At 38.7% G+C, this 27085-nt stretch overlaps 1 protein-coding gene across 1 annotated transcript in view; it reads right to left on the reverse strand.

Moving 5' to 3' along the window:
• LOC131051185 (APO protein 1, chloroplastic) overlaps nucleotides 1-19203 on the reverse strand; it is an 81853-nt gene extending 62650 nt beyond the window's left edge. Inside the window, exon 1 of the mRNA XM_057985578.2 lies at nucleotides 18928-19203. Coding sequence (XP_057841561.2) covers nucleotides 18928-19017 — 90 coding nt within the window. The 5' untranslated portion in view covers nucleotides 19018-19203. The remainder of the gene's footprint in view (nucleotides 1-18927) is intronic.
• Nucleotides 19204-27085: the final 7882 nt, after the last annotated feature.

The following is a 27085-nucleotide window of genomic DNA, read 5'->3' on the forward strand; positions in this document are numbered from 1 at the left end:
TGCGAGAGGGGTTATGCTCTCAACACAAGAAGCATTTATATTTTCAATACAGCAAAACTAACGCAGAATCATCATTACTATTCATAAGTCATTGCAACAACAGGAGGAGTGGGAAGCAGGGACATGAAAAGAGTCTATGTTGTAGCTCTTGTCTTCAACTGAGAACCAAGCATGTTGTTTTTCATCTTGAGTAGTGTTGACGTGTATTTTGTACACAATCATACACAGAATAAAATACCCAAGGGTACCTTATCCTCTCTTGAATAAAGCCTCTGATTGCTGAAGATGTCGCAAAAAAGGATCAATCAGGGTGACTCCAATGTTCTTTTATGTAGGGTCTCTACGTGTGGATAAGCACCAGTGGTCCTTGTGAATGCTGTTTCCTCAAGGGGCCTTACATCATCCGAGCTGCAGGAACAAGATTTCTCTAAACTAACAAGTTCTCAAAAAGATCAAAAGGTAGAGTTTGCAAGGGGTAAATTCTAATCTAATCCTAAGAATGACCCAATGTAGGCTAGACTTGGCAAGATTCTACCAATTTCAATATTGCCATGAAATAACAACTCAACTGAAATTGATGCGATCTTCTAAGGTAATGAATGATTTTTCAATTCATCAAGGATCATGGACACTACCACAAAGGCACATATCCAAAGCTCAATGACGATTGAAGGTTTAAGTAATTCAAATCTCTCCAGTTGACCACACAAAGCGTTCTTACAATCAGTAAGAAGCTAGTGGTTTGGAATGTGAATCTCACCAAAGATCAAGCCCAACACTTAGTCCTTTAAACTTAAATACTACTTCGATTGAGAATGATTCAAAAAAACAAACAACCATGAAGATAGCCACAAGAATTGCAATAAAACACCATAACTTCAATATTTTATTGATCTCAAAGCCAAAATAGACAACAATTGCTTGAAATTCCTTCTTCAAAGCTCAATCTTGCTACAAATATTTTCTTCTCTCAAAGCTCTAAACTTCTAACTATTTCTTATTACAAAATGAAAGTGAATGAGGGTATAAATAGCATCCTCAATTACAATGAACGGCCCAGATCAAAAGAAGATCAACGGCTGAGATTTTGACACCTAAACCCTAATTAGGGTTTTATTACAAAAGTTCCCCTTTTATTGAACAATATTAAATGCATAGCCAAATATTTAATTTGGCACAAAAATCTAGGAAACATAGACCAATGACAATTAAGGTGCCACGTCATCTATAACAACCTCTCTTCTAGAACCTTGTTCCCTTTCCAATGCTCCTTTTTAGCATATGCAATGAATCTGGACACGATTCCTTCAATCTCAGCCATAGGAATCTCGGGAAGATTCCTCATTCGTTCCTCCAAGTGAATAATCTGATCAAAGGCCTTGAGAAGAGCTGCGTCCCATTCAGGTTCGAGTTCCTTGATTTTCTCAATCAGGAGCATAGTAGCAAACATTTGATCTCTTTGCTCATCTGTAATAACATTCTCATCTTTGCAAAAGATGACCTTGACCCTTTCTTCCAATTCTTAAAGATCCACATCTGTCTCAACTTCGATTCTTCTGCCAAGAATAGTACATAAAACCCCAAACACCTTGTCCTGGATTGGATGGATGACCTCCTCCACTTGATTGCATTTGGCACTGGTGTCTTCGAAAAGAACTTCCTTCATCTGGAGTAAAGTAGACCACTGGAGTAAATTATGAGCTCCTCCATCCATTATCTTTTCTTGTGCTAAGGTCTTCCTTGGTGTTTGTCTGATTACTTGAAGAACAGGAATGATAACATCTTTAGTATGAGCAAAAGCGGCTACTGTTATCATTAGGTTGTGGATGATCTCAAGGACCTGGATAGCCCGATGAATGGTCTGCATCATTCTTGTTGCGACCTCAACTGCAACTGTATGAGATTTGTCAATCCAAGAGCTCATAAGCTGGACCAAGCTCTTAACTCTCTCTGCCTCACCAACTGATTCTAGGGGAAGTGCTTGCACAGGAGATACTGCTGGATCCTGACGTCCCAAAGGTTGACTGAGATGGCTAAAGTAGCCTCTCCAAGCACCGACCTCTCTCTCAAGTTTTCTACTCTTTTCCATTTCTTCCTTAAGTTTATCTTTAAGTGCCTCAAATGAATCAGTTGCCTCATCCATTGCCTGCTCAGTGGTGAGTGGACCAAGCTCAACGGTTTCTACATCATACACTTCTGCAAGGATTTCACCCTCGTACTTGTCCACTGCCGGTGTAGCTATCTGCAACTTCCTGGAACCCGTCTCATCTCTGATCATCTTGGACATTTTGGTGGCCTTCCTCCTTTCTGTTACTCCCTGAGGATTTCCGACAAGGCTATCTAAATCAATCACATTATCTTCGTCTTCGATCACAATCGCCCTTGTTAATCTCTCCTTCAACCAATCTGGAATAGCGGACCTCGTCTCTCTAACTTGTATTTCTTTAGGCAATGGCTCTTCTTTCCGGAGAGGAGATGTCGCTTCATCATCATTCTTGCCTTCATGTAGCTCATTGACCTGGGGAGATTGACTTGATGAACGTTGAGATGCCTGTCCTTCTTCATGTTTATCATTCTGAACCATGGATTCCATAGATTCTTCCACTTCAAGTGTCCTCTTCTCTTGTCAAGAAGATGTGCCGGATGAGCGATCTCGATTGGCCTCTTGCTTCTTCTTGGAAGATTCTCTTTTCTCAGGTCTTTTCTTCCTCTTCGCACCTCTAGGATGAGGATTGCCTTCACTTACGCTTCTGGGGTGAGGATTGCCTTCGCTTGTGCTTCTAGGATGAGGATGGCCTTCACTTGCGCTTGCTCCTCCTTCTGTCGATCTTTCCTCCAAAGTAAAAGTCATAGATATATTTTGCTCTCTCGACTTTTGATGTTGCACATCAACCCATCTGCGAGTACAGGACAAAACTGGAGCCATCATAGCTTTTAAGTCCACAACCTCAGGTTCATTCCAATCTATCTTCACTGCCTTGTCCTCTCTATCATAAGATGACTGGAGGTGCCTGCCACTGTCCTGAGCTTGATCGGCCACTCTATAAACCTTGCATTTCCTGATGAAATCCAAAGGCAATTTGGAATGCATCTTTCTTTTCACTTCTAAATCATCTGAGAGATTCATCCAAAAGTCCTCTACCTGACATTCATGCTTGTACTTTCTACCAACTGTCTCCTCTATATACCCATAAGGATCGAAATTCTCCCTTAATGAAAAGAATGAAAATGAATATAAGGCCAACTCTCTTTCTGCATCATCTAAAGCTGGAGCATTAGGACATACCTCAACTGAATTTCCTAGTAAGATAGGTACAAGAATTCCATTTCCATGCCTGTGTCTAAATGCCTTTGCATAAGCTGCCAACTGTCTAGTTACCTCAAGTAATACTATCTGGTCTGTCGGATATCTTGGCAACATATATGGAAGTGAAGGACATCCATGAACTCTAATATATGTAAACTTCTGGAATTGGATAAACCAAGCACTGTACCTCTTTACAAGCTCTTGTGCCTCTTGAGATATCCGATTGTGAATCCCGCCTTGTAGTGTCCTGGTGATGTTCATCGTGAAGGTATCATTGACTAACTTGTAGTTGCTTCCTGGTGGATGATGCAAATGAACATAAGAATCACAAACTCTGACTTCTCCAGGTCCTCTTCCAATTACTCCTCTGTGAGGTAGTCCTGCATATTCAAAACTCCTGATCAAGGCATACATGATGTACGAGCTCATGTGGAAGGATTTAGTAGCCTTCAGTCTTCTCAACTGCACGTCCAAGCAATGGCTAATAATTCTAGCCCAATGAATTGTTCCCTTTCCCTGAACTATCACTTGGATGAAGAAGAACATCCACTTCTCAAAATAGAAGGCTTGAGGAGCCCCTGTAACTCGATTGAGTAAGGTTATCAAATCTCTGTATTCCTCCTGGAAGTCGATCCTGTGTGGTGTGTTGGGAATCTTGCTCAGGCGAGGACGACTTTTGAGTAACCAATTCTTGTTGATGATGCCCAAGCAAGTGTCTGGATCATCTTCGTACATGGATCTAGCTCCTTCCAAACTTTTGTAAATCATATCTTTATGTTCTGGTAGGTGAAGAGCTTCACTTATAGCCTCTTCTGAAAGATAAGCTAAAGTGTTTCCTTCCTTGGACACGATCGATCTTGACTGTGGGTCGTAATGGCGGGCACACTCGATCATCAGCTCATGACACTGGATTGCTGGAGGGAAGACGGCCGCCTTGATAATGCCACTTTCAATTATTCTCCTCGCGACAGGTGATGGCTTCCCAATGTAAGGGACCTCTCGAAACTTCTTCACACTGAAGTTTCCCAAGTTGGTATCTCCAATGTTGCTCCATTTTGACACGATCTTGGTCTCCATTTCTTCATTCCTTTGATCTTCCTTCATGAGAGCCGGACGACTGCTGGATGCTCCTGCCTTTGGGGTCGCCATCTTGACACCTACATAACATTTCATAATGAGCAATATACCTTGGAACGTAGAAATATAGATTGGATTAAAATTTTAAAATTTAGAAAACTTCATGATAAGTCTTTGAATTATCATTTCCTAAATATGACTATGCAATTGGAAATTCAAAATTTCAAAATTTGAACGAAGGAGATCTTGCCATACCTCTCTTTGAGAACTAGCTCTAAAAAACAATGCAAAAATTAAGAAATTTGCTAGGCAAAATGAAGATCGAAGACTTCTAGCAAAGGCGCCTCCTTCATCAACTTCACCACCCTTGGGGCTTCAACGTCTTGAGGAAAACTCGCTCCACCTCTAACCTCTAGCAAAGTTCGCACTTCTCCTTGGATTGAAAAATCGCACCTCTCCTTGGATCAAAATTCGCACTTTTTATTGCTTCTCCAAATCGCATGTAGACAATGATTGAATGATGGATTAAAATGCCTCAAAGTACCTCCCATATATAGGCGCTTATGCTTTGCCATTGCCCATAGGCCGACTTAGAAAATAGGTGAAAACAAACACAAATTAAATAAAAAGGAGGCCGACCTTTATTAAAATATTTAAAATAAAACCCCAAGCGTTCTCTTTTTTATTTAAATTAATAATTAATTAAATGCCTTTGCAATTAAATTTCGATTTTTTAAAAGGCTAAATTATTTATTAAATGCCTTATGCGAACTTATTAAATGCCCATTTAATTAAATATCTCACGTTTTAGCAAATTTGGCATTTAATGTAATTCAAAAAATTATTGGCGCCTAGGCATAGGAGATATAAGGGACATCTATCAACATCGCTTTGGTCCCTGGGAGAGGGACAGGAGCGCCCATGCATTTTGGTCCTCCATCTTTCAATTTTTTACGTTTGAAACTTCATCCTTGATGTTCAAAATGGCATTTTCGCTTGGAACCTTGAGTTTGATTCATGTGATCTTTGGAAGAGGCGTACCTTGGAACATTTTCGCCCTGGTCCCTTGGAGAGGGACAGGAGCGATTTTCTACTTTTGCCCTTGATCTTTATCTTCTAATCACCAATTCATGTTACAGGGCAAGTGATGATTTCATCCATCCATTCCATACATGCTTAACTTGTCCTTTGCAAGGCAAACTTGATATTCTAGAGATTTTCGCCCTGGTCCCTTGGTGAGGGACAGGAGCGATCTTTACTTTTTACCCTTGGTCCTTGTCTCTTTAATTGCCAAATCGAGTTGTGAGGCAGGCAATGATCTTTATTGTTCGTTTCATGCATGTCCAATTTGCTTTCTCAAGACCAAATGAGCTCTCCCAAGGATATTCGCCCTGGTCCTTCAGTGAAGGACAGGAGCGATTTTGCATTTGTGCTTAAGTTAGTCAATTTTTTAAGGTTGGCTCCTTATTCATCGTCTTCCTAAAGATATTTTGGACTTTGCATGACTTCGCCTTGACGTGGTTTTGGAAAGGAATGATTGTTTTTATGAAAATCGCCTTGGTCCTTGAGTGAAGGACAAGAGCGCCATTTAGTTCTTGGTGCAAACCCTTGATCGTGTCAACTTCCAATTGCCTTCAAGGTGAAAAACGTCATTGTTTACTCCATCTCGAATGTTGGAAACGAAATTGGCATTTTAAAATTAGGCATAGTTGAATATTTCGCTCTGGTCCCTTGGAGAGGGACAAGAGCACTTTGGCCATTATTCGTCCAGTTGTGCGGTCCTTGCAACTTTGTTTTCCCTTGAAGCTTTTCGAATATCATCTTCATATTGTGCCTTGACCTGGATTCGACCACAGTTGGAAGGGAAACTTGATAATGCATTTTTCGCCCTGGTCCCTAGGTGAGGGATAGGAGCGCCTTGGCCATTTAGGCTTCACTTGTGTTTTACAATCTTTCAAAATTATCTTCAATGGAGCTATTATGCCTTCCTTTACTCATCCCAAACGTAGAACTTGCTTCACCCTTGCTAAAAAATTGTCTTTTCAGAAAATCGCTCTGGTCCCTAGGAGAGGGAGAGGAGCTTCCTTTAAAATCGCCTTGGTCCCTGAGAGAGGGACAGGAGCTATTTTTGTCATCTTAGCATGTTTCCTTGCTAGTTGGTCGCTCAAATTATATTCAACGAATAAAACACACTTTCCTTGTTCTTCTCAAATCGCGAAATCATTCAAATCTTGCAAGGATAAGGCGAACTTAGAATTCAAGCTCCAGTCCTTCAGTGAGGGACAGGAGCGATTTTTGTCATCTTAAAGGTCAAATCTTTACAATTTTCTTCTCAAATATCCTTTGTTGGGAAAGATATCATCGTTTTGCAAGCTATGAACAAGAGTCCAAATCCAAAAAAACGTCCAAGAAGGTGTGTTTGAAGAAAATCGCTCTAGTCCCTGGGTGAGGGACAGGAGCGAACTTGTCTTGTTAGGCCAAAAGTTCAATCTTTCATTGTCAATGACCAAGTCTGGATACTCCTTGATGCTCGTTTCATCCTTCGTTGCATCCTTGATGCTTCAGTTCGATCAAATGAGGCCCAAAACAATCTAGATGAGCCATTTCACCCTGGTCCTTCAGCAAGGGACAGGAGCTATTTGGCCTTAAACCTTAAAAACTTGTCATTTTTTATTCTTCAAAATCTTCAATTCACGCTCGATTGTCTCTCCTGGCGACCCTGCAAAAAGCAAATAAAACAAGTCAATAACCAAAATGCACAAAATATCATTTTCGTCCTGGTCCCTGGGAGAGGGACAGGAGCGATTTTGCCCTTTTGGAGTTAAAATATCAAAATCTAGGTCTTCAGATCACTTCATCATGCAGGGCTAGGTCGTCTCCAAGGCCAAGAATTGGTTACCTTACTCCCAAAATTTGGTCAAAATTCACCTAGACAAAATGTGTAATTTAATCATCAAAATGCTATCACTTAGACCTAACTTGAATTTGCCCTCAAAATCTTGACTGGACTCATCCTGAGACATACTTGACTTCCTGGCAGGCTTATCCTATTTCAAAATTGCAATCTGCGCGAGGATGCTTAATAATCTTTCAAAATTTGACTGGACTTCGGCTTGAAAATATCAAAAGGAAACCCTAAGGCTTAACCCTAGTCCAGACGACTCACTCACTTACTCAAAACCCTAAAAGCAGAGAGAAGAACAGGCAAAACAAAAGCAAAAAGAGGGGGTCCCCATTTCAATGGGGCGATGTGTGAAATGGTCACAACAAGCAGTAATTAATTCGTTATCAATAGACTTATACGTCTATGTTGTTAAATAATCAATCATAACTTGTTGTATGTGATCGATTGCATGTATATATATTAATGAAGTCAATCAAAAACTTGTATCATCATTTTTTTTTTTTGCAAATCAAAGGGGGAGGCACTCTACAACTGGTACGAATCCAGGAAGGCTGTCTTTTCACCCTCCTTGGATTTCGGACCTGGCTTGCTAGCGCTCCTACGATTCCCTTGGTGTCCTGCATCACTCTTGTGTGTGCTTAATGTTTTCCTCGTGTCGCCTCCTTGGTGTTTGATTGATTTGTTTGTGGTTGCCTTGTGTTTCATTCTATTCGCTTCCTTGTTTCTTTAGTCTTTTTTCTCCCTCTGCATGTTTTCTTAACAAATTGCTCTTAGGCTTAGGTAGACGATTGTGCCCCTTCCCTAAGGCCGCTCGTGCGAAGGCGGATGGGTAGTGTGAATGATAGCGAACCCAGTTGCAAGAATGATGAGAAGCATATCATTAATAGTAGTGGGGGTTTGGAGAATGAGGTTGTTAATTCGCAGAAGGGCAAGCATGAAAAGCTCTCATACAAAGCAGTGGTCTTGGAACAATCGGCCATGGTTTGCCCTCCTTTTGCTAGCTTTGATGGATCATTTTGCAGGCACGAGCACATGGATACAAAGAACGGTCCAAGAGGGTCCTCAACCGATGGAGATAGACTCGGATTTGGTGATGGTAGCGCGGCCGACAACCCCAGAGGGGAAGGATATGGTACGTCACGTCCTCTCGGGTTGAAGACTCTTTCCTTGTCGCCAAATGAAGATATGATAAAAGCCATTAGGTCTAAGTCATCGCGCTTAAGAAATATTGCAAATTTTTTTGTATGCATGGATAGAGAATCTTTGCCTTCGCCGAATTTTTTTGATGACTGGATTGCAAATGTTTGGGGTAAGAAATTAGGTATTCATGTCAATTTTTGCAGAATGATTCAGAAGGGTTTATTTGTAATTTTTTTGAAATCCCATAATATGCAAGATAGGGTCTTGAAGAAATTTTTTTGGAATGTTGGGCACTCCTTGTTTAGGGCATTTCCTTGGTCTCCTAAAGGAAATGTCAAGCAGGTTATTGCTCACTCCTCCCCTAACTGGGTTGAAATTAAAAACCTCCGGCCCGAATTTTGGCCATTCATTCCTCAGATTCTGAAACCGTTGGGCTCGGTTCTGCAAGTTGAGGAATCGAGAACCACTCTCCCTCACTTGAATGCTAGGGCTCTTGTTGCACTTGATCCCGAGGTTGTGTTTCCCAACATTATCTCTCTTGATTTTGAAGGAGAAAGATTTGCTTGGGAATTGTCCATGTTGGGCAATTTGGGGTCCTGTTTCTTCTACAAAATTAATGGGCATATGAGGAAGGATTGCCCTTCTCTGAAAAACTCTCACAATGCTAATTTTAACATTGTTGTTGAAGGCAATTTGAGAAGTGATATTAGAAAAATGCAAAATTTTGTTAATATAACTAAAGAAGGTAATACTTTACCAGTGGATATCCCAACTGACAATGGCATTGAGAAGGCCAATTTTGGCCTTGATTGCCCGACTGATGATAGTAATGGTAATAAATTTGTTAGTCTCTCCAATCCTCTGTTTGAGGATGAGTATGAAGTTGTCCAAGCCTCTGTCATGAATGATCCCTCCAACATCCTTGTCGAGTGCCACCCAATACAGGCTAATCTTCCTAATTGTGATCAAGTGAAGATTATTAATCCCTCCGCTCACCCCAAACTGAAAGCTCAACAACTTGCCCTTGCAAGTATTAAGGAGAAAGCTGGTTTAATAAGGAATGCCTTCCAAGTCCCATCTGAATTGAAGATGAGTAACTAATTACCTGGTATCATGAACTCCATGGCGGATGTATCTTCTGATAAACAAATTGTGCCTTTTGGTGCTGATGGTATGGCTATCAGTAATGCTGAGCAATTTATAGAGGTGGTTAGTAAAAAGGTTAGAAAGAAAAGGAAAACATCTGATAGACAATCTCTCTCTAATGACAATAGTAAAAAAGGCAATGAGGTACCAGAGTGCTTTAATAGGTTGTGCAAGAATAAAAAACCCTCCACCAAATAATTTTATGATGATGCACATACATAGCTGGAATGTTAGGGGCTTGGAGACGTATGATAGAAAATATGTGGTTAGGAAATGGTGTAACAGTATAAAGGAAAAAGACATTATTTGCCTCCAAGAAATCAAAGTGGTAGGGTTCCATGCTTATACTATGTTGAAATTCTTGTGGGCTCAAGCCATAGGGTTCCACTCCAATCATGATAGGGGTAAAGGTGGTACTACCATTTTGGTTGGTCCTAAGTGGGCAGATAAGATCATTGCTAATGGTGTTTCCCCCTGCCAAAGGGCTCTATGGGTCACTTTTAAAGAGAAAGACGGTGTTTTTGGTATTTGCAATATTTATGCTACTAATGACTACAAAGATAGAGCCAGTTTTTGGAATTGGTTGACAATCGGTCTCCCGAATGCCCATTGGAGTTTTGTGGCTGATTTTAACATGATAGAACATGGTGAGGACAAAAGTGGTGGCAATAAGCATTGTTGGAAGGGTAATGAACATTTCTTCTGGGCTAAGTTCAAGAGGAGATTTAATCTGGTAGATCCCCTGGAGAAGAAAAAGGGCTCTTTTTCTAGTATTTGGTTCACATGGTGCAATAACCAAAGTGGTAAGCAGAGAATGTATTGTAGATTGGATAGATGCTATGCAAATGCTTCACTTTTTTCTCTCCCTTCTCAGGGGGGGCAGGCCCCTATTTGTGTTTCACTGCTAGTATCTTGGATCATTCTCCTATCTCTGTCATTGTTAATCTGGACCTTGATCCCTCCTCTGTGATCCGGCCTAAAAGGGAGAATGGTTTCAAACTTAATGTCTCCTTGCTTAATGATGAGGACATTAGTGAGGCTATTAAGATGGTCTCCCAATTGACCAAGCTGAATATTCCTAACCTCAGACCTAGGGCGCAATGGGAGGCTCTCACTGTTACTTGGAGGAAAATGTTCTAGATCATTGGTAAGAAATATGCATTAGATAGGTCTAGAGAGGAATCTTTTCTTTTGATTAGGCTCAATGAGATCAAGAAGAAACTTCAGAGTAAGGGGCATGCCCTGACCCTAGAGGGAGAATTATCTTCGGTCAAAAATCTCCTAAGGAAATTGCAACACTTCAAGATCCAAGGGTAGAAGGTTAGAGCTAAAATGAACTGGCTTAAAGATGGTGACAAGGGAACCAACTACTTCTTCAATCTTATTAGAGCCAAGAATAGAAGGGAACTTATTGAAGACATTCAAGTCAACAATTCTATCACCAATGACCCGATGTCCATTAAGGAGGCTTTCTTCAGTTTTTACAGTGGCCTCTTTTCTTCTGAACATGGTGATATGAATCAGGAGGCCCTTGAGAAATGCTTGTTGTTAATCCCTAAGAAAATTTCCTGTGAGGAGGCTAAGGCTCTAAGTCATAAGATCTCTCTGAAGGAGATTAAGGGTGCTATCAGTTCACTGGCTAATGGTAAGTCCCCAGGGTTAGATGGGTTACCTGTTGAATTCTATAAGCACTCAGAATGGATAAGCTTGGAACTATTTTCTCTATATGAAGATGTATTTAAACAGGGATCCCTTGGAGAGAACATCAATAAAGGTGTCATCAAATTGTTACCTAAAGGTGGGGATAAGACTCTGGTTAAAAACCGGAGACCTATTACCCTACTGAATATCTCCTACCAAATTGTTGCAAAAGTATTAGCAAGGAGGATTGTTGGGTTATTGAACAACTTCATCTCTGCCACCCAGACTGGATTCATTAAAGGTATATATATTCTAGAAAACTTGGTTACTAGTTGGGAGGCAATGCATTGGGCTAAAGCTGATAAGCATAATGTTGCAATGATTCTTTTGGACTTTAAGAAAGCATATGACAGAATTGAGTGGCCCTTCATTAGAGGAATGTTGCAAGCTTTTGGTTTTCCTTCCTACTTTTGTAGATGGATTGATATTCTTTTTAAGGACTCCTCCACACTTGTTGAGGTTAATGGTGAATTCTCTGAACCTATCCCTCTAAGGAGGTCTATCGGGCAAGGTTGCCCCATTGCCCCGGCCTTGTTTGTCATTGTTGTTGATGCTCTTTTCTACATTCTGAGGGCTCCTGCACTTGGGCCTTCTATCAGAGGACTTACTCTTGCTAATGCTAATGATCTAATCAAAGCCCAATTTGCTAATGATGCTGCTTTATTTTTGGCTTTGAATGAGGAAAACTTTGATAATGCTATGAATAGACTACAGTTTTTTTGTCTGGCCTCTGGAGCAAAGGTAGCTCCTCACAAATCTATAGTGCTTGGTTGGTCTGATGTTCCTCCAAGTTGGGTCCCTTGCAAATGTTGGCAGTGGGCTGGTCCAAATTCTATTGTAAGGTATCTTGGTATTCCCTTTGCTATTAACCCCTCCACTCAAGATATGTGGCATTGGATATACTCTAAAATTGAGAGGAAGCATTTAAAATGGCAGACTCACCTTCTCTCCTTGGCTCGAAGAGTGCAAATTGTTCGAAAGGTTCTTTCCTCTCATCATATCTATTGTGCCTCTGCATGGGTGTTTGCTAACTACCAAACTAATAAGCTTGAGAAGATCACGAGGGACTTTCTATGGTCTGATGGGATGGGTCATAATAAGAGACATTGTGTGAATTGGATTTGGTGTTGCAGACCAATGATTATGGGTGGATTGGGTATCAAAGATATCAAGGCCCATGGCATTGCCTTAGCCTCCAAATGTATTGTCAAAGCTCTGTATGGTAATGAACCTTGGAAGGTGCTGATCAGAAATAATATTGAAAGGTTAGTTATTAAAAAAGGCAAAAAGTGGAAGAATATCCCTTTATGTGATATTGAATTGGGGGATTAGAACATGAAGGTGTTTGGCTCTAATGTATTTGCTTCACTATGGAAGACATGGTCACAAGTAAGGAGTTTACTCCATTCTAAGGATGCTATAGGCAACTCTCCTTCATATGTTGTTGTGGACAGATCTATCTGGTGGGGGGTGAACTTAAATAACAAACCTCTTGCTCTGACTCAAAGCTACTCTGCTAAGATCTGGAATGAAAAAGGTATTTCCTTTATTAGCAATGTACTGTTTGACAACCGTACTTGGCTCTTGGACTAAGATCGGCTCTAAATATGGGATTCCTCCCTCACAAAAGAAAACCTACTCTCTTATTAGTAAGGCTACAGGTTGTTTCTTCCCTGGTAAGATTCTAGATACTGACTCCTTTTTGAAGCAACTAAAATCGCTGGATGGTTCTTCTTTTTTGGACATTTCTACTAAGCAGATTTACATGATGTTGAAGGATGACTACTCAATCTTCACTTGAGTTAATCAATGATGGGGTCTTGATTGGCCTAAGTCTAGGTGGCAATTTGTTTTTGTTTTTTTTGGCATTCCCCCATTGATCCTAAGAAATCTTGTTTTAGATGGCTTCTTCTTTTAAAAAAATTAGTTGTTGGTTCTTTTTTATCTGCTGAGGGTCCTAAACTTATTAGGTGTGGTGTGTGTAATGTCCAAGAGTCTTTTGAACACCTGTTTTTTGAATGTGATTTTGCTTGTGGTGTGTGGTCCATCTTCCTTGGCTCTCCTATTATCTGGAACCTTCGGACTGGTCCTTCTTGGAGTGAAATCCTTGCTGGTTTTGTAGAATCTTTTGACCTTAGGATGAACCGGTTCTAGTCTGTCCTATCTTGTGAAGTCCTGTGGTTTATCTAGAAAAAAAGAAATGGAGAGGTTTTTCAAAACAAGAGGATGAGGCTTATTGGGTTTAATAGTAAACTTACACATTTTACATTATGTCTCAGGTTTCTACTGTCTTGGAGATCTCTAAAGACAGGTTCATGATTTTGGTCCGCGAAGGTGCTCTTCAGATTTGCAAGGAAGATATCCAGTTTGTTCAATACTTAAAGAAACATATGGATATGCTACATCTAAAGGAGATTGAAGCATTGGCACAGTATATGTAGAGACTCAACATTGAAGATCCAAATGAGCCTTCTCCTAGGATTGGGGAGAAAGTTTTAGGAGCTCATTGAACAGTGTGGTCCTTTTTGCTATATGTATACTGACATAGCAGGCAATTTTGTTGTACTAATCCTCTTATATATTGTTCATGATGTAAAACCAAGTGAGCTGACATAGGGCTATGGCCTTTTTGATATACATGTAAAAATGATACTTTAGATAGTAAAATACATGTAAAATGTAGGACACCACTCTGATGACATTTTCGGAATGGTTATGATGTATATGTTTTGAAGTATTTTAATAGAAAAAAAACTTGTATCATCATTCAATTCTTGTGTATTCTTTCTGTAGACATATAAATATGACCACTTTCCTAAATAAATATTTAATATTTATTTTAACCCCATTCCTCCTATTAATCAAATTCTATTTAATTAATTTCTTCATTGTTCATCTATTTGATTGAATGAATTACTCAATTTATTTAATTAGATTCACCTAAACCTTTTCTAGCCTTTAATTAAATAAATCACTTTATTTAATTAATTCCCCTTTCTCCCTTTTTAATTAAATTTACATTTAATTAAATTGATTTTTGCAAATAAATAAATCTAATTTATTTATTAAAATCCCCCAACTTGTATTTATGCAAGTTGCACCTATTTTAGTTGAAATAAAGTAATTTTTTTAAAATTAAAATCCTTTTCCCTCCACTTGCATTTTCCTACATCTCCCACTTGCCTCCTAAACCCTTTCTAGATTCTTCTAACCACTTCCAATTTAGCCTAATTCATCTCCTAATTATTGTCACATTCCTAAGCAAAAAGAAGTCACTTCTCAAAGCCTCCAAAGTCTTCAATAACCATTAAAGGCTTTGTGTCTTCAAATGGTTAACCTCTAAAAGTCTTCCAAACCATTAAAGGCTCTTACATAACCATTTATGGTTAACTTATCTTTGACCTCTGGTTAGAGATTTCTCTCTAACTTAACCCTCATCTAACCCAAGGGTCTCATCAAGCATTCATGGCTTTAACCTTGGTTATCCTATTAACCCTTCCACAAGAGTTTACCCCTTGGGTAAAAGCTTTATCCATTAGATAACCCTAACTTAACCTTAACCTTTACCTCCTAAGGTAACCCTCGTGTCTTCTCAGCCATTTAATGCTTCTTGCATCTCCTTTCAAGCAACCTCTTGTTGACAATTGTCACCATTTCATTGGTGAGAATTGTAAACATGGATTGATTAACTTTCAATCCTAACCCTTGTTAAGATTATTCAAATCTTAACCATCTATTGCCCTATTTTCCCTATAAATAGAGCTTTCATTCTTCATTTTTCATATATCCAAGTCTTTATGCATCTACATTATAGTCTAATTAACTAAGTATTTTAGCCTCTCTTTGATAAATCATCATAATAGCATTTAGAAGTATATTTTCATATCCTAAAATATGTCATGCTAGGATAATATATCATGCTAGGATAATTTGCTAATCTTTTATCATATCATCATCTTCATACTAGCTTAATCATCATAATTCTAACATCATATATATCTTAGAATGCATTCATGCATATAAATCAAATATCACTCATTCTTGGAGTTGTCATTCCTAAGTTATTTGCTCAATGATCTGAGAGAAAAAACATTGACTTTAGGGATCTTGTGAGATAGAGAACAATGGGACACCCCTTGGGAAGTTGAACTAATTGATTTGTTCACATACTTGCACCAAGAGTCTCACTGGTGTGTGGGTCTTTTGGACTCGAGTTGTTCATTTTCGTCACCGCATTTTCCAGCATACACTTTCTGTTCTGGAATAGTAACAACAAATATATGGTTTTTTTGTCTGTGAAAAAGAAAAATTAGGAAGAAAGAACATTGTATACTTAAGATTGATCTCTTATTCTATGCATCGATGAATCATGCATGTCTAGTTCAGCTTAATTGTAATAAAGGAAGTGTCTTTGACATAGAAATATTTGTATATAGTTAAAACCCCAAAGGGTACCATTGTTCATGAGAAAGAAATGATGCCTGAGTCTTAATTATCGCACTTATGCCTTAATCTCTGATGATCCATTTGGGATCATAACAACTATACATTTTGATAGCAGAGAATGCTACCTTAGTATCAATGTTCAAACATTAACTTAAAGATTGATGAACCTAGATCAATACAGTCCTATATATCTAACTCAAACAAATGAATCATTAACGGATCTGTTCTAGCTCAATACAGTCCTATATGTTCTAGTTAAACGAGGGAACTCTAGTTTAGTTACATGTTAATAGCAATTGGGGATATTACTTGGGTAGTGGAGCAGCTGATTAAATAATTTTTTGAAGAAGGTTTTTAAACTAGTTCCATTAATATAATAGCAAGGACATTACAATTTATGACTGATTTCTTATGGATACAAATAGTATCATTCACCGATATTTATATGACACCCTTGTGCATGAATTGGATAATGAATTGCTGGATAAATTATGACAGCAGCTGTAAACATGGAAACACCAACATTGTAAACACAAATCTGATTTTTATATAACTGTAACAACTAAAACAAATACCAATGCTGATGTGCTGAACTAGAAAATTATTTTTCAGGATTTTGAGTGACAAATATCCACTCACAAGATTACATACAACAAATCTGAATAATTCATTGATTGCATGATTAAAAAAGACATCAAATATTGATGATACAGCTAACCTAACCCCTAAAATGGTATGGTCATCTGTCCAAACGTTTAACTGCAACCACCAAACTTCACATGCACTCTTCAAGACCTTCTCTAAGAAGGAATTTTTAAAACCTAATGAGATGAGATATGCATCCTATTTCATTCTCTTGGAGAAAATGCTTGAGTTGCAAGAGGCATTAAAACTAATGGTTATGACTGCAAAATGGAATCAGCGGCCCGAATCCAAGACAAAGCAAGGGAAGAGAGTGAAGGATGTAGTCAAGAGAGATGTTTTTGGGGTGATACAAAATATATAGTCTCCATCATTACTCTAGATATCCAAGTAGCTCGATATGAGGATGCCAATGCCCCTAGCCTTGGAGAGGAGTATGAGTGCATTGATTCTATGCTAGACCAAATGAGCATTGTTGTGCGAGAGTACCCCACATTAGCATTCTACAATCAGCCCATTCAGCCAATCAATCAACAGAGATGAGAGAAGCTCAACACTCACTTGCACATGGTTGCCTATGCATTGAAACCCAAGTGGTACAAGCAAAGGCATAGTAGAGTCACATCCATACAGGATGCTAAGGTGAAGACAGGTCTCATAAGGGTTGTCAATTTGATGTATGATCCTATAGAGGCCAACTTGTATGCTCCTTATTGTCAACTATTGAGTTTCAAAAGTGTACATCAATACACGTAAGTGGTCAGACACTCTCTTGAAACGAATTGTCTATGCAGGGATCAGAATACACATTTGTCTGTATTTGTTAATTAATTGAAAATCAGAATACAACTATTTTTTTATTTTCAATTAATTAAAAAATGGTCAAAGGTGTATTCTGATCCCTGCATGGGCATACCTCTCTTTAAAAAAGAGAAGATCCCTCCAAGGCTCGGTCATGTTTAGATTTGGCTACTGAAAGATAGCTTTTGCTAGGTAGATTGACGTTTCTACTCACAAGGGACCTACTAGCTTGGAAATCAATCAAATATAGTGAAACTAGTGTATTGAGGCTTAGCATACGTCTTTATTTAAAGGTACAAACAGTCTATAACTCACAAACGAACCCCAAGGGACCTGCTAGTTTGGAAATCAATCAAATATAGTGAAACTAGTGTATTGAGGCTTAGCATACGTCTTTATTTAAAGGTACAAACAGTCTATAACTCACAAACGAACCCCACAAAAATAATGTTTCATTTAAGCTCAAAATGACATTGAAAAGAAAGAAATCAAACCTAAACTAGAGGTAACTGATTTTTTATCATCTAATATTAAAAAACTTCATTAACAGAAAACGAGGCTAAATTTTTATGTTCACATTGGTAATGAAGATTCGTAACTCATATGATTAGACACTGAAATGTTATTAATTTGCTCACATGAATTCTCAATTCGGATCTAATAGTCCAAAATGTGGTTAGATAATAAATATTGTGAATGTCTTATCATATAAATATTTGAAATTTTTTATTTTTTATTTTTCTAAATTTTTTAACTACCATCCCTTAAAAAATGGAAATGGTTATCCAACACCAGAATGCACCAATATATAAGTTACCCTCATACATCATAACTTATGCATCAGTACATCCTAAAAACTATATATAAAAAATGGCCTCTTATCCCAGCTGTCCTGAAAATTTGTCCTACTGTCTGCTGTTGTCACCTCATATCCCAGCTGTCCTGGTAATTTGCTCTACTGTCTGCTGTTGTCCCCATCCCGGAAACTTGGTGCAACATAGCATAACAACAGTTATATGATGCAGTTTCTCAATTGAGTCTGAAAATTACACAGCAGTTATACCCTTTTTTCTTTTTTTGCGTTCTTTTCTTTTTTTTTCTTTTTCTAATTACTCTTTTTCCAGGCTAGGTTGAAGTGAGCAGCTAGCATTCCTTAGGACAGTTAGCCGTCCCCTGCCATTTCTAAGGCGTTTCCTACCCGCCAAAGTCCCGTCTCCGCATCTTCGCATTGACAGGTTGAAATGCCCAGAGAAAGCGTCCCTGTCGAAAGATAGATTAAAAATAATTCCCAAGCAGAGCATAAGTAAATATTGGTTGGTTGTAGATCAAGTGTAGTTTGTAACAAATTACAGAACAAAGAGAGGACTACCTCACTCAACCGACACCAACTATACAGGGAAATAATAAGATCAATTACCTCGTTAAATCAGTTTTAACTTGCATATTGGGCGAGAGGTTGATGGCTAGAAAACTTTTTTTGACTCTGATTATGGAGTTTATGCGTAAGAGACCCTATATCACTGCACAGGACTAGTTGATACAATTCTTCTACTTCGATATAGCTTATGAATCATGTCTTTGCATTTTCTTGTGGGATATACCCGGACCTTTTGAATAGCAGGGTGGACCCCTGCTAAATAATTCATTAGCTTTTTCAAAATGGGTTTTCTTCCTCTGTTATGGAACATTGAATTCCGAATTTCTAAACTAAGCTATACATATACAGCTGCTTCTTTACGAGGGAAGGGAAGAAAATGAATACCTTGGAATTAAAGCGGACGACGAATGAACAGTCCTTGATTAGAGGGAGAGAGAGTGACATGGACGGAGAAGCAGCCATCACCCTTGCCATTGCAAACCTGTTACCACCTGCTTTCACCCTGCCCTTCGAACATTTGCTGGACCAAATAAACGCCCATCGCTGATTTCTTTCTCTATTTTTACTCAGAAATTAACTAATTAAAATATTCCCTTTAACAGTTGTGTGCTTTCTGGTTATCAGTCGATAAGCTTTTTGTTCGAACTTAAAAAGGTCAAAAACTGCCTCGCGCCGGGAAATATTTTAGTCGGCGAAATAAAATATCTTCTATCCGTTGTGTGCTTTCTGGTTAGCGGGTGAAGGGTTTTTTTTTTAGGCTGGGGTCTTATGGAAGGGGGCTGGGCTGATCACGGCTTTTTTTTTTTTTTTAAAGAATTTAGGTTGGATTTTCTAAAAAATAGAGTTGGAGCTGTTGAGATGTTGAGATTTTTTAGGAATATTTTAAAGGTGGTGATCCCATGAATTTAAGGATGCTAATAGTTTTATGTGACAAGTAAGCTAAGTAAGTTGGTGGGGTAATTTCTAGTTCCAACCCATTTTCACTTACTTAAATTTACAAGCCTAAAAAGTAAGGGCTCCTAATTTTTTGGAAAAGATTTCAAATAATCCCATAGCAAAAAAAAATAATCATGAGACCACCTCTTCAAACTCCTCCTCATAAGAGGTCGTAGCTAAACTGGCTCCAAAAAGTGGTTATAAACTTCATGTTATTGATTTTTTTGAAAAATCAAGATCTTTGATCACGATCAGCAGAACAAGTTGCGACTTTAATTTTTCGAAAAAATCAATAACCCAAAGTTATAACCACTTTTTGGAGCCAATTTAGTCGTGTCCCTCATGGGACCCTTGCCTTAGAAAGACCAAAACCATGATACACTCTAATAAAAGGGAAAAGTCAACATAAATCAACATAAAGTTTTATTTTGAAGGAAATATTTGGGAAGACGTAAATGAATATAAATATCCTAGGATTGTAACAACATCATCTTAGACAAAGTGGACGCAAATGGAGAGAGTTCAAAGGCACGTGATGACTAGTAAGTTCATGATAAAAGTTTTGACCCTTTATGAGAGTTCAAAGGCACATGATGACAAAATAAGAGTTGTTCCTATGAGAGACATTGCTATGAGTCGTCTCATTAGTTATCCCAAAAGAATTGATGGAGCTAGGTCTTGCCACTCCCTCGTCAAGATGAGTTCACTTGACACTTTTATTCCTATATGCTAAGTCAATCTTTTAGTTCATTCCTCTTTTGGGACACTTCTCATCTTAACTTGTGCATGCTTAGAGTTTATGAATAATCTCTCCTTAGGGTATTTTATGATCTTTCATCTAATTCTCTCTTCCTCTCTTTAAAGATTACGTCTTTTTTAGAGTTATATTTTACATATCTTGATGTCTTTTCTTGCGTTGAATATTGCTTCATGTGAGTACATTGTGCATTTTCTCGTGCCTGATATTTCCTTAGAGGTTGTGTAATTCTTCTCATTGTCCCTACGCTCGGGGGGCATTGATCTCTGTCATATCCTTTCTAAGGATCCACTTTTCCTTTGTTAAGTGGTGTTTGCTTATGATTTAATGTTGCATATGGTGAAAATGGAAAACAATAATAACAATATTGAAAGGCTAAATGAATCCAACCACAAAACCCTAGCCTAACAATCAACAAAGATCCACCATAACATATAAAGATTACCTAAGACAATGTAAATCACATGAAATCACAAAGATTATACCATCACATGTCCAATAGGGTTTTGATCTCCATTCTTCCTATCTCCATTGATCTTGCTTGATATATTTGCTCTCAGATTTTATGTGCACAAGAGCTCAACAAAGAACGGAATGTGGTTGCAAGTAGGATCGTAGTGTAGTCAATTGCATAAATTGATTCCTTAGGGTTTGATAATGAAGGAAGCATCTCCTTGTATAGAAGACACTATATGAAATGGAGGGATAAGATTGAGAGGTGTAAAAGGAGGTCGGCTATGATTAGAGGGTAGGTAAAAGAAATAATAAAATAATGAAAGGGGTAGGTAGTGTATGAATTAAGAGATGAATGACACGTGTCATGGGTAGAAAAGGCTAATGAATTAATTAAATAAATAAAGATTTATTTAATTAATAGAAGAAGTGGGATAATTAAATAAATAAAAATATTTATTTAATTTAGGAAAAGGATAATTTAAATAAATAAATGTATTTATTTAAATGAGAAATAAGGCTAGAAGAGGATAAATGAATTAATTAAATAAATACATATTTATTTAATTAATAGAATAATTAAGCTTAGATAATTAAATAAATAATATTTATTTAATTAGACATGACAATTTTGGGTGTCTACATTTTGCCCTCTTTGAGACAATGCGGCTTGTCGCGTTGTTTCAAAGAAGATAAGATGAACTGATACAAATTTGCCCCAAGATGGGAATGATATGCCCCCTCGAGAGATTGGATGAAAATGTTTGAAAAGATTGCAGACAATCTCTTGATAAGAAATACATGATAGAATGGACTAGCTGGATAAAGTGACAGAGTCACGGGATAATGAAGACTGATTCGGGAGGCGAGGGCTAGGGCTAGGGTAGTCTATAAGATAGACCACGAGGGAAAATACATCCTCATTGTCATCTACACATCCAAGAGATTAAAGTGCAGAGAGAGAAAAGATCAACAGCAGTCAACAGCGATGGCTTTTGTTTACAGATTCGACCGTGTTCGTCGATTCTAGAGGCCAGCTGAGGCAGGAGAGCCAGTGAGTACCACAAAACCTCCTCGTACTTTGATGCATTTGTTGTTGTCATTAATGCATAGTAGGTAATGTAATAAATGTGCATTTATGTCAAGAAAGCGTGTTTGTGTTTAAAAAGTGTGAAGTTTTGTCTTCTAGGTCAAATCGGCAGTTCTGTGATGAACATACATTGTCGATTGGATAAGCTGCTGAGGGGATACACTCAAGCAGGTCCTCTAGGGAAGACTAGGATAGATCAAGGCACTTTGTGATGAACAGTGAGTACCAAAATAGAGTACTTTGTGATGAGCAGGGAGTACTAAAATATGAGCAGCACTTTGTGATGAACAGGGAGTGCAAATGTGAGCAGCACTTTGTGATGAACAGGGAGTGCAACACACGTAGTACTTTGTGATGAACAGGGAGTGCAAATGTGATTAGCAATTTGTGATGAACAAGGAGTGCAACACACGTAGTACTTTGTGACGAACAGGGAGTACCACTAGGATATATAGCAACACTTTGTGATGAACAGTGAGTGTCACTAGGATAGATAGCAACACTTTGTGATGAACAGTGAGTGTCACTAGGATAGAATGCCACATGCACTTAGATAAAAAGTAGCATTTTGTGATGAACAGTGAATGTCACGATGACTGACATGATTGATTTGCTTGACTGCAGGAGTATTTGCCTATGTTGGAGTCACGGGAGAGATTCTCATCGACTCAGAGGTTGCGACCTGAGTTGACAGCTGAGGACCGAGCTGTGATAGAGGTTATGGGTCTGTGACATATTCTGTATGTGCCTGAGTTTCGGGCGAACATGGGACTGCTGACTGCACTGGCGGAGAGATGGCACTCCGAGACTTGCACATTCCATTTGCTGATGGGGGAGATGACAGTCACCCTGGAGGATGTATACAGGATTATGCGGATACCAATTGATGGGGAGCTGATTTTGTACGATCGAGACGGAGATAGGGATGCCCTTAGATGAGTGTTCTAGGATCCGGGACTGGAGATGAGGGTGGGACAAGTGGCATGGGATACCATGACATGGACAGGATTAGCACTACCAACAGTGTTGGTAGGAGTTATCAGTGGGTTCCTTTGTATCAATTTTGTACCATTTTGTATGATGATATAGACACCTGTGGGTGATTGTAGCCATTTGATTTTGACATCATTGTATCATGACAGTATATATATATATATATATATATATATATATGAGATGATTCATCTTTGCGGCAGCTATATGCATGCGTACCTATGTGATGTATGTTTCTATGTGATGCTTATGATACGGATGCAAATATGTATATGATACAATGCAATATATATTTATTTTTTTCTTTTATGTTTTATATGTTATGCCAATGCAAATGTGAATGTATGAAATGTAAATGAATATGATAATGCAAATAATTATTTACATGATGAAAATGTAAAATGTGCTAATATGTGTTGTGTGCAGGATGTGATGCAGTTGTGATATCTATATGTATGTATGAAATACTTATATGTGGTAATGCAGGTGCAACTACATGAAATGCAAATGTTTTTGGTGTGTCATTATACTCAGTCATGTGATAGCAGGCTACGCAGACTCGAGAAGGATGATGGAAGTGAATCAAGAAAGGGGGATGGAAGACACAAGATATGAAAGTGAAAGAGCTTCTTGTGCGTAATCATCATTGAGCTTTATTATGGCAAGTAGGTTATGACAATCGAGGCATATGTTCGACCCAGAAAGTCATTGTATCCGTTTGCATGGAGATAAGACAGTGTCAAACAAGGAATGCCCTAGTTCACACTAGACTCATAGTGTCCTCATATCCTTGGACAAGTCATAGTATTACTAAGAGACAATCCACAGACAGCAAATACAAATAGGTGACGATACCCCATCCTCACCTTTCTAGTCAAAGACATCCTGGAGATAGAATCTCTAGTTAAAGACATCCCAGAAAAGCTAAAAGACATGTCACCAAAAAAAAGATGAAATCAAAAGAAAACCAAGACTCGACACCAACATCCACTGTAGTCCTCAAGTTTGTGTCTCTTGTCACTTGTATAAGTCTTATTTGATTGTGGTCACAATGTTTACTTTCACAAAATGGATAGATAGCACTGAACCATATGTTGTCTGAGTCTGTTGAAAGATTTGATTTGTCAAAGCCCATTGTTGCTGCTGTGTCTCATCTAAAACTGACTGAATCCATGAAACTGATACTTTATTGTGGAGAAGATGAAACTTTATTGAGTATTTGTGATGCAAATGCTGCTTTATTGCGGATTGTGCGCGGATAAACTGAAGAAAGCTGGAAGAAACTGTACTCCTCGCAACATGTGATGTTCTTAGTTCCACACCCATCACTAGACGCAGGATTTGCCTTAGCCACAGATAGGATCTGATTTATTATGGATGGAAAGGGATGTGAAAAGGGAGGTTTATTATGAATGGCTAACCAATTTTGGGTAGATCAATAACAAGCCATGATGGGAATGTGTAAGTTTATTATGAACAAATAGGTTGTGAGTGTGTGCAAAGTGAAATGATGAAAGAGAATCCTGAAGGAGGGAGGAGCAATGTCTCTACGCATGGCGCTGGTGACCCAGTTTTCACCATGGTACTTGCCCAGGGCGCCACCGAAGTGGTTTTCACCGTTGGACGAAATTATTTCTCTTTACTTTTTTTGATTTTTTCAATGTTTTTTTGTGTCACAAGGCACCTGTTTGTCAGGTTTTCACCAAGTAACGATTTTTTTTTTTTTATAATTTTTTTTGTAGTTTTGACATTTTTTTATTTTTTTTTATTTTTGAATTTTTTTGATTTTTTTGTATTTTTGAATTTTTTTGATTTTTTTGTATTTTTTGAATTAGGATACTCTGAAGAGCTATGCGTAGAACTTGTGAAGGTGCATGTTGTTGATAGGATCCTCCAAAGGTTCACCTTCTGTAGTTGAGAGCTGATATGCACCAGATCCATATGCTGCTGTAACAATGTAGGGACCAAGCCAATTTGGTTCGAACTTGCCCTTCTTCTTTCTGTCTTGCTGATTTTTTAGGATTTTTTCTGAGAACTAAGTCACCAACCTCAAATGTGCGAGGCTTGACCTTGTGATTGTAGTTGTGACTCATTCGTTGTTGGTAAGCCTTGAGATGATTAAAAGCAGTTTGTCTTCATTCATCCAGTAGTTCCAGTTCTTGTAAGTGAGAGACCCTATAGTCCTCATCACCGATGATGTTTTGTAGGGAAACCCGTAAAGAGGGTAGCTTGACCTCAATAGGCAAGATAGCTTCGGCGCCATAGACAAGTGAATAGGGTGTAGCTCCTGTAGGTGTGCGGACACTTGTGCGATAGGCCCAAAGTGCATGATTGAGTTGGATATGCCAATTACGGCCAGCATCGTCGACTGTCTTCTCTAGGATTTTAAGGATTGTTTTATTAGACGCCTCAGCCTGGCCATTACCTTAGGGGTAATATGGTGTGGAGAAACGATGGGAGATATGGAAGCGGTCACAGAGTTCATGAACATCTTGATTTTTGAAGGGACGCCCGTTATTAGTGATAATGGAAACAGGAATACCGTATTGGCAAATGATATAGTTAAGGATGAATGTAGCAATCTGTTTTCCCATAATTTGTGTGAGAGGCACGACTTCAATCCATTTTGTAAAATACTCTGTGGCAGTGATAATGAATTTATGACCATTGGAAGAAGGAGGGTGAATCTTGCCGATGAGATTGAGTCCCCACTGACAAAAGGGCCAAGGAGACGCAAGCGGTTGAAGTTCTTGTGCTGGTGCATGTATGAGGTCTCCATGAATTTGACATTGCTTACATTTCTTGACAAACTGGTATGAGTCTTTTTCCATATTGGGCCAGTAATATCCAGTCCTGATGAGTTTCTTGGCCAAGGTAGGACCACTAGCATGTGGACCACATATCCCTTCATGCACCTCTCATAATGCAATCTGAGCTTCGTCGCTTTCTAAACATCTAAGAAGAGTGCCATCTAGACCTCGCCGGTATAGGATATCAGCTAAAATGACATATCGAGAGGATTGGCGAATAAAAGTGCGACGTTGGTTATTTGATAAATCAGGAGGTAAAGTATTGTCACGAAGGTATGTGAAAATGGAACCATATAACTGGGACTTGGGACCGACAACACATATTGTCTCAGTAGGCATGATCTCATATGAAGGGACCAAAAGGTTATCCACCAAGAACTCATAGCGGGTCTCGTTTGGAGGTAAATCAATCAGTGAAGCAATAGTAGCCATGGCATCTGCAGCGTGATTCTGCTCTCTCGGTATCTGTTCAAAGTCTATCTTTGTGAAGTGTTGTTTCAGGTCATCCACCATTTGTTTATAAGGCATTAAATTTTCATCTTTTGTTTGGTAATCATCAGTTGCTTAACGGATGACAAGTTGGGAGTCCCCAAAAACGCGAAATTCCTGGATCTTCCATTGAACTGCAATTCGTAATCCTGTTGTTAATGCCTCATATTCCGCTATATTGTTGGTGCAAGGAAATGATAAGTGGTATGATTTTGGTATAGAATCTCCTTGAGGAGTTATAAAGAGGATGCCAGCCCCTGCCCCATGCTGTGTATAAGAGTCGTCGAAGTACAGTTGCCATGGCTTTGCATGTGACATTGTCAAAATGGATTCATCTAGAAATTCTGAACTTAGAGGAACATCATCTATCATGGGAGCCTCTGCTAATTGATCTGCGATGGCTTGTCCTTTTATTGCTTTTCTGTCCACATATTCGATGTCGAATTCACTTAGGATCATCACCCATTTGGCCAATCGCCCAATAAGTGTCGCTTTATTGAGAAGGTATTTCAATGGGTCTATCCTTGCAACTAACTTAGTCTTATGAGTGAGCATGTAATGTCGTAATTTCTGCGAAGCAAAGACCATGGCGAGACATGCACGCTCAATTGGTCTATAGTTTAGCTCGTATCCCACCAATGTGCAACTGATATGGTATACTGCTTTTTCCTTGCCTTCAGTGCTTTGTTGTGCTAAGAGTGCCCCCAGTGCTGTTGGAGTAGCTGATATGTATAGTAACAGAGGTTGATCTGGAACTGGTGGCATCAGAACTGGTGGATTTAGAAGATAATCTTTGAGCATCTAGAAAGCCTGTTGACAGTTATCATCCCATCTGAATTTGATGTTTTTATGTAGCAGGTGCTGAAACGGATTACACTTATCTGCCAGTTGTGCTATAAATCTTCAGATGGACTAGAGTCTGCCTTGTAAGGATCAAAGTTGACTGATATTTCTTGGTGGTTGCATTTCCAAGATGGCCTTGACTTTTGCTGGATCAGCTTCAATTCCTCTTTT

Source organism: Cryptomeria japonica, chromosome 8 (assembly GCF_030272615.1).
Source record: "Cryptomeria japonica chromosome 8, Sugi_1.0, whole genome shotgun sequence".
In the NCBI taxonomy this organism is placed as follows: Eukaryota; Viridiplantae; Streptophyta; class Pinopsida; order Cupressales; family Cupressaceae; genus Cryptomeria; species Cryptomeria japonica.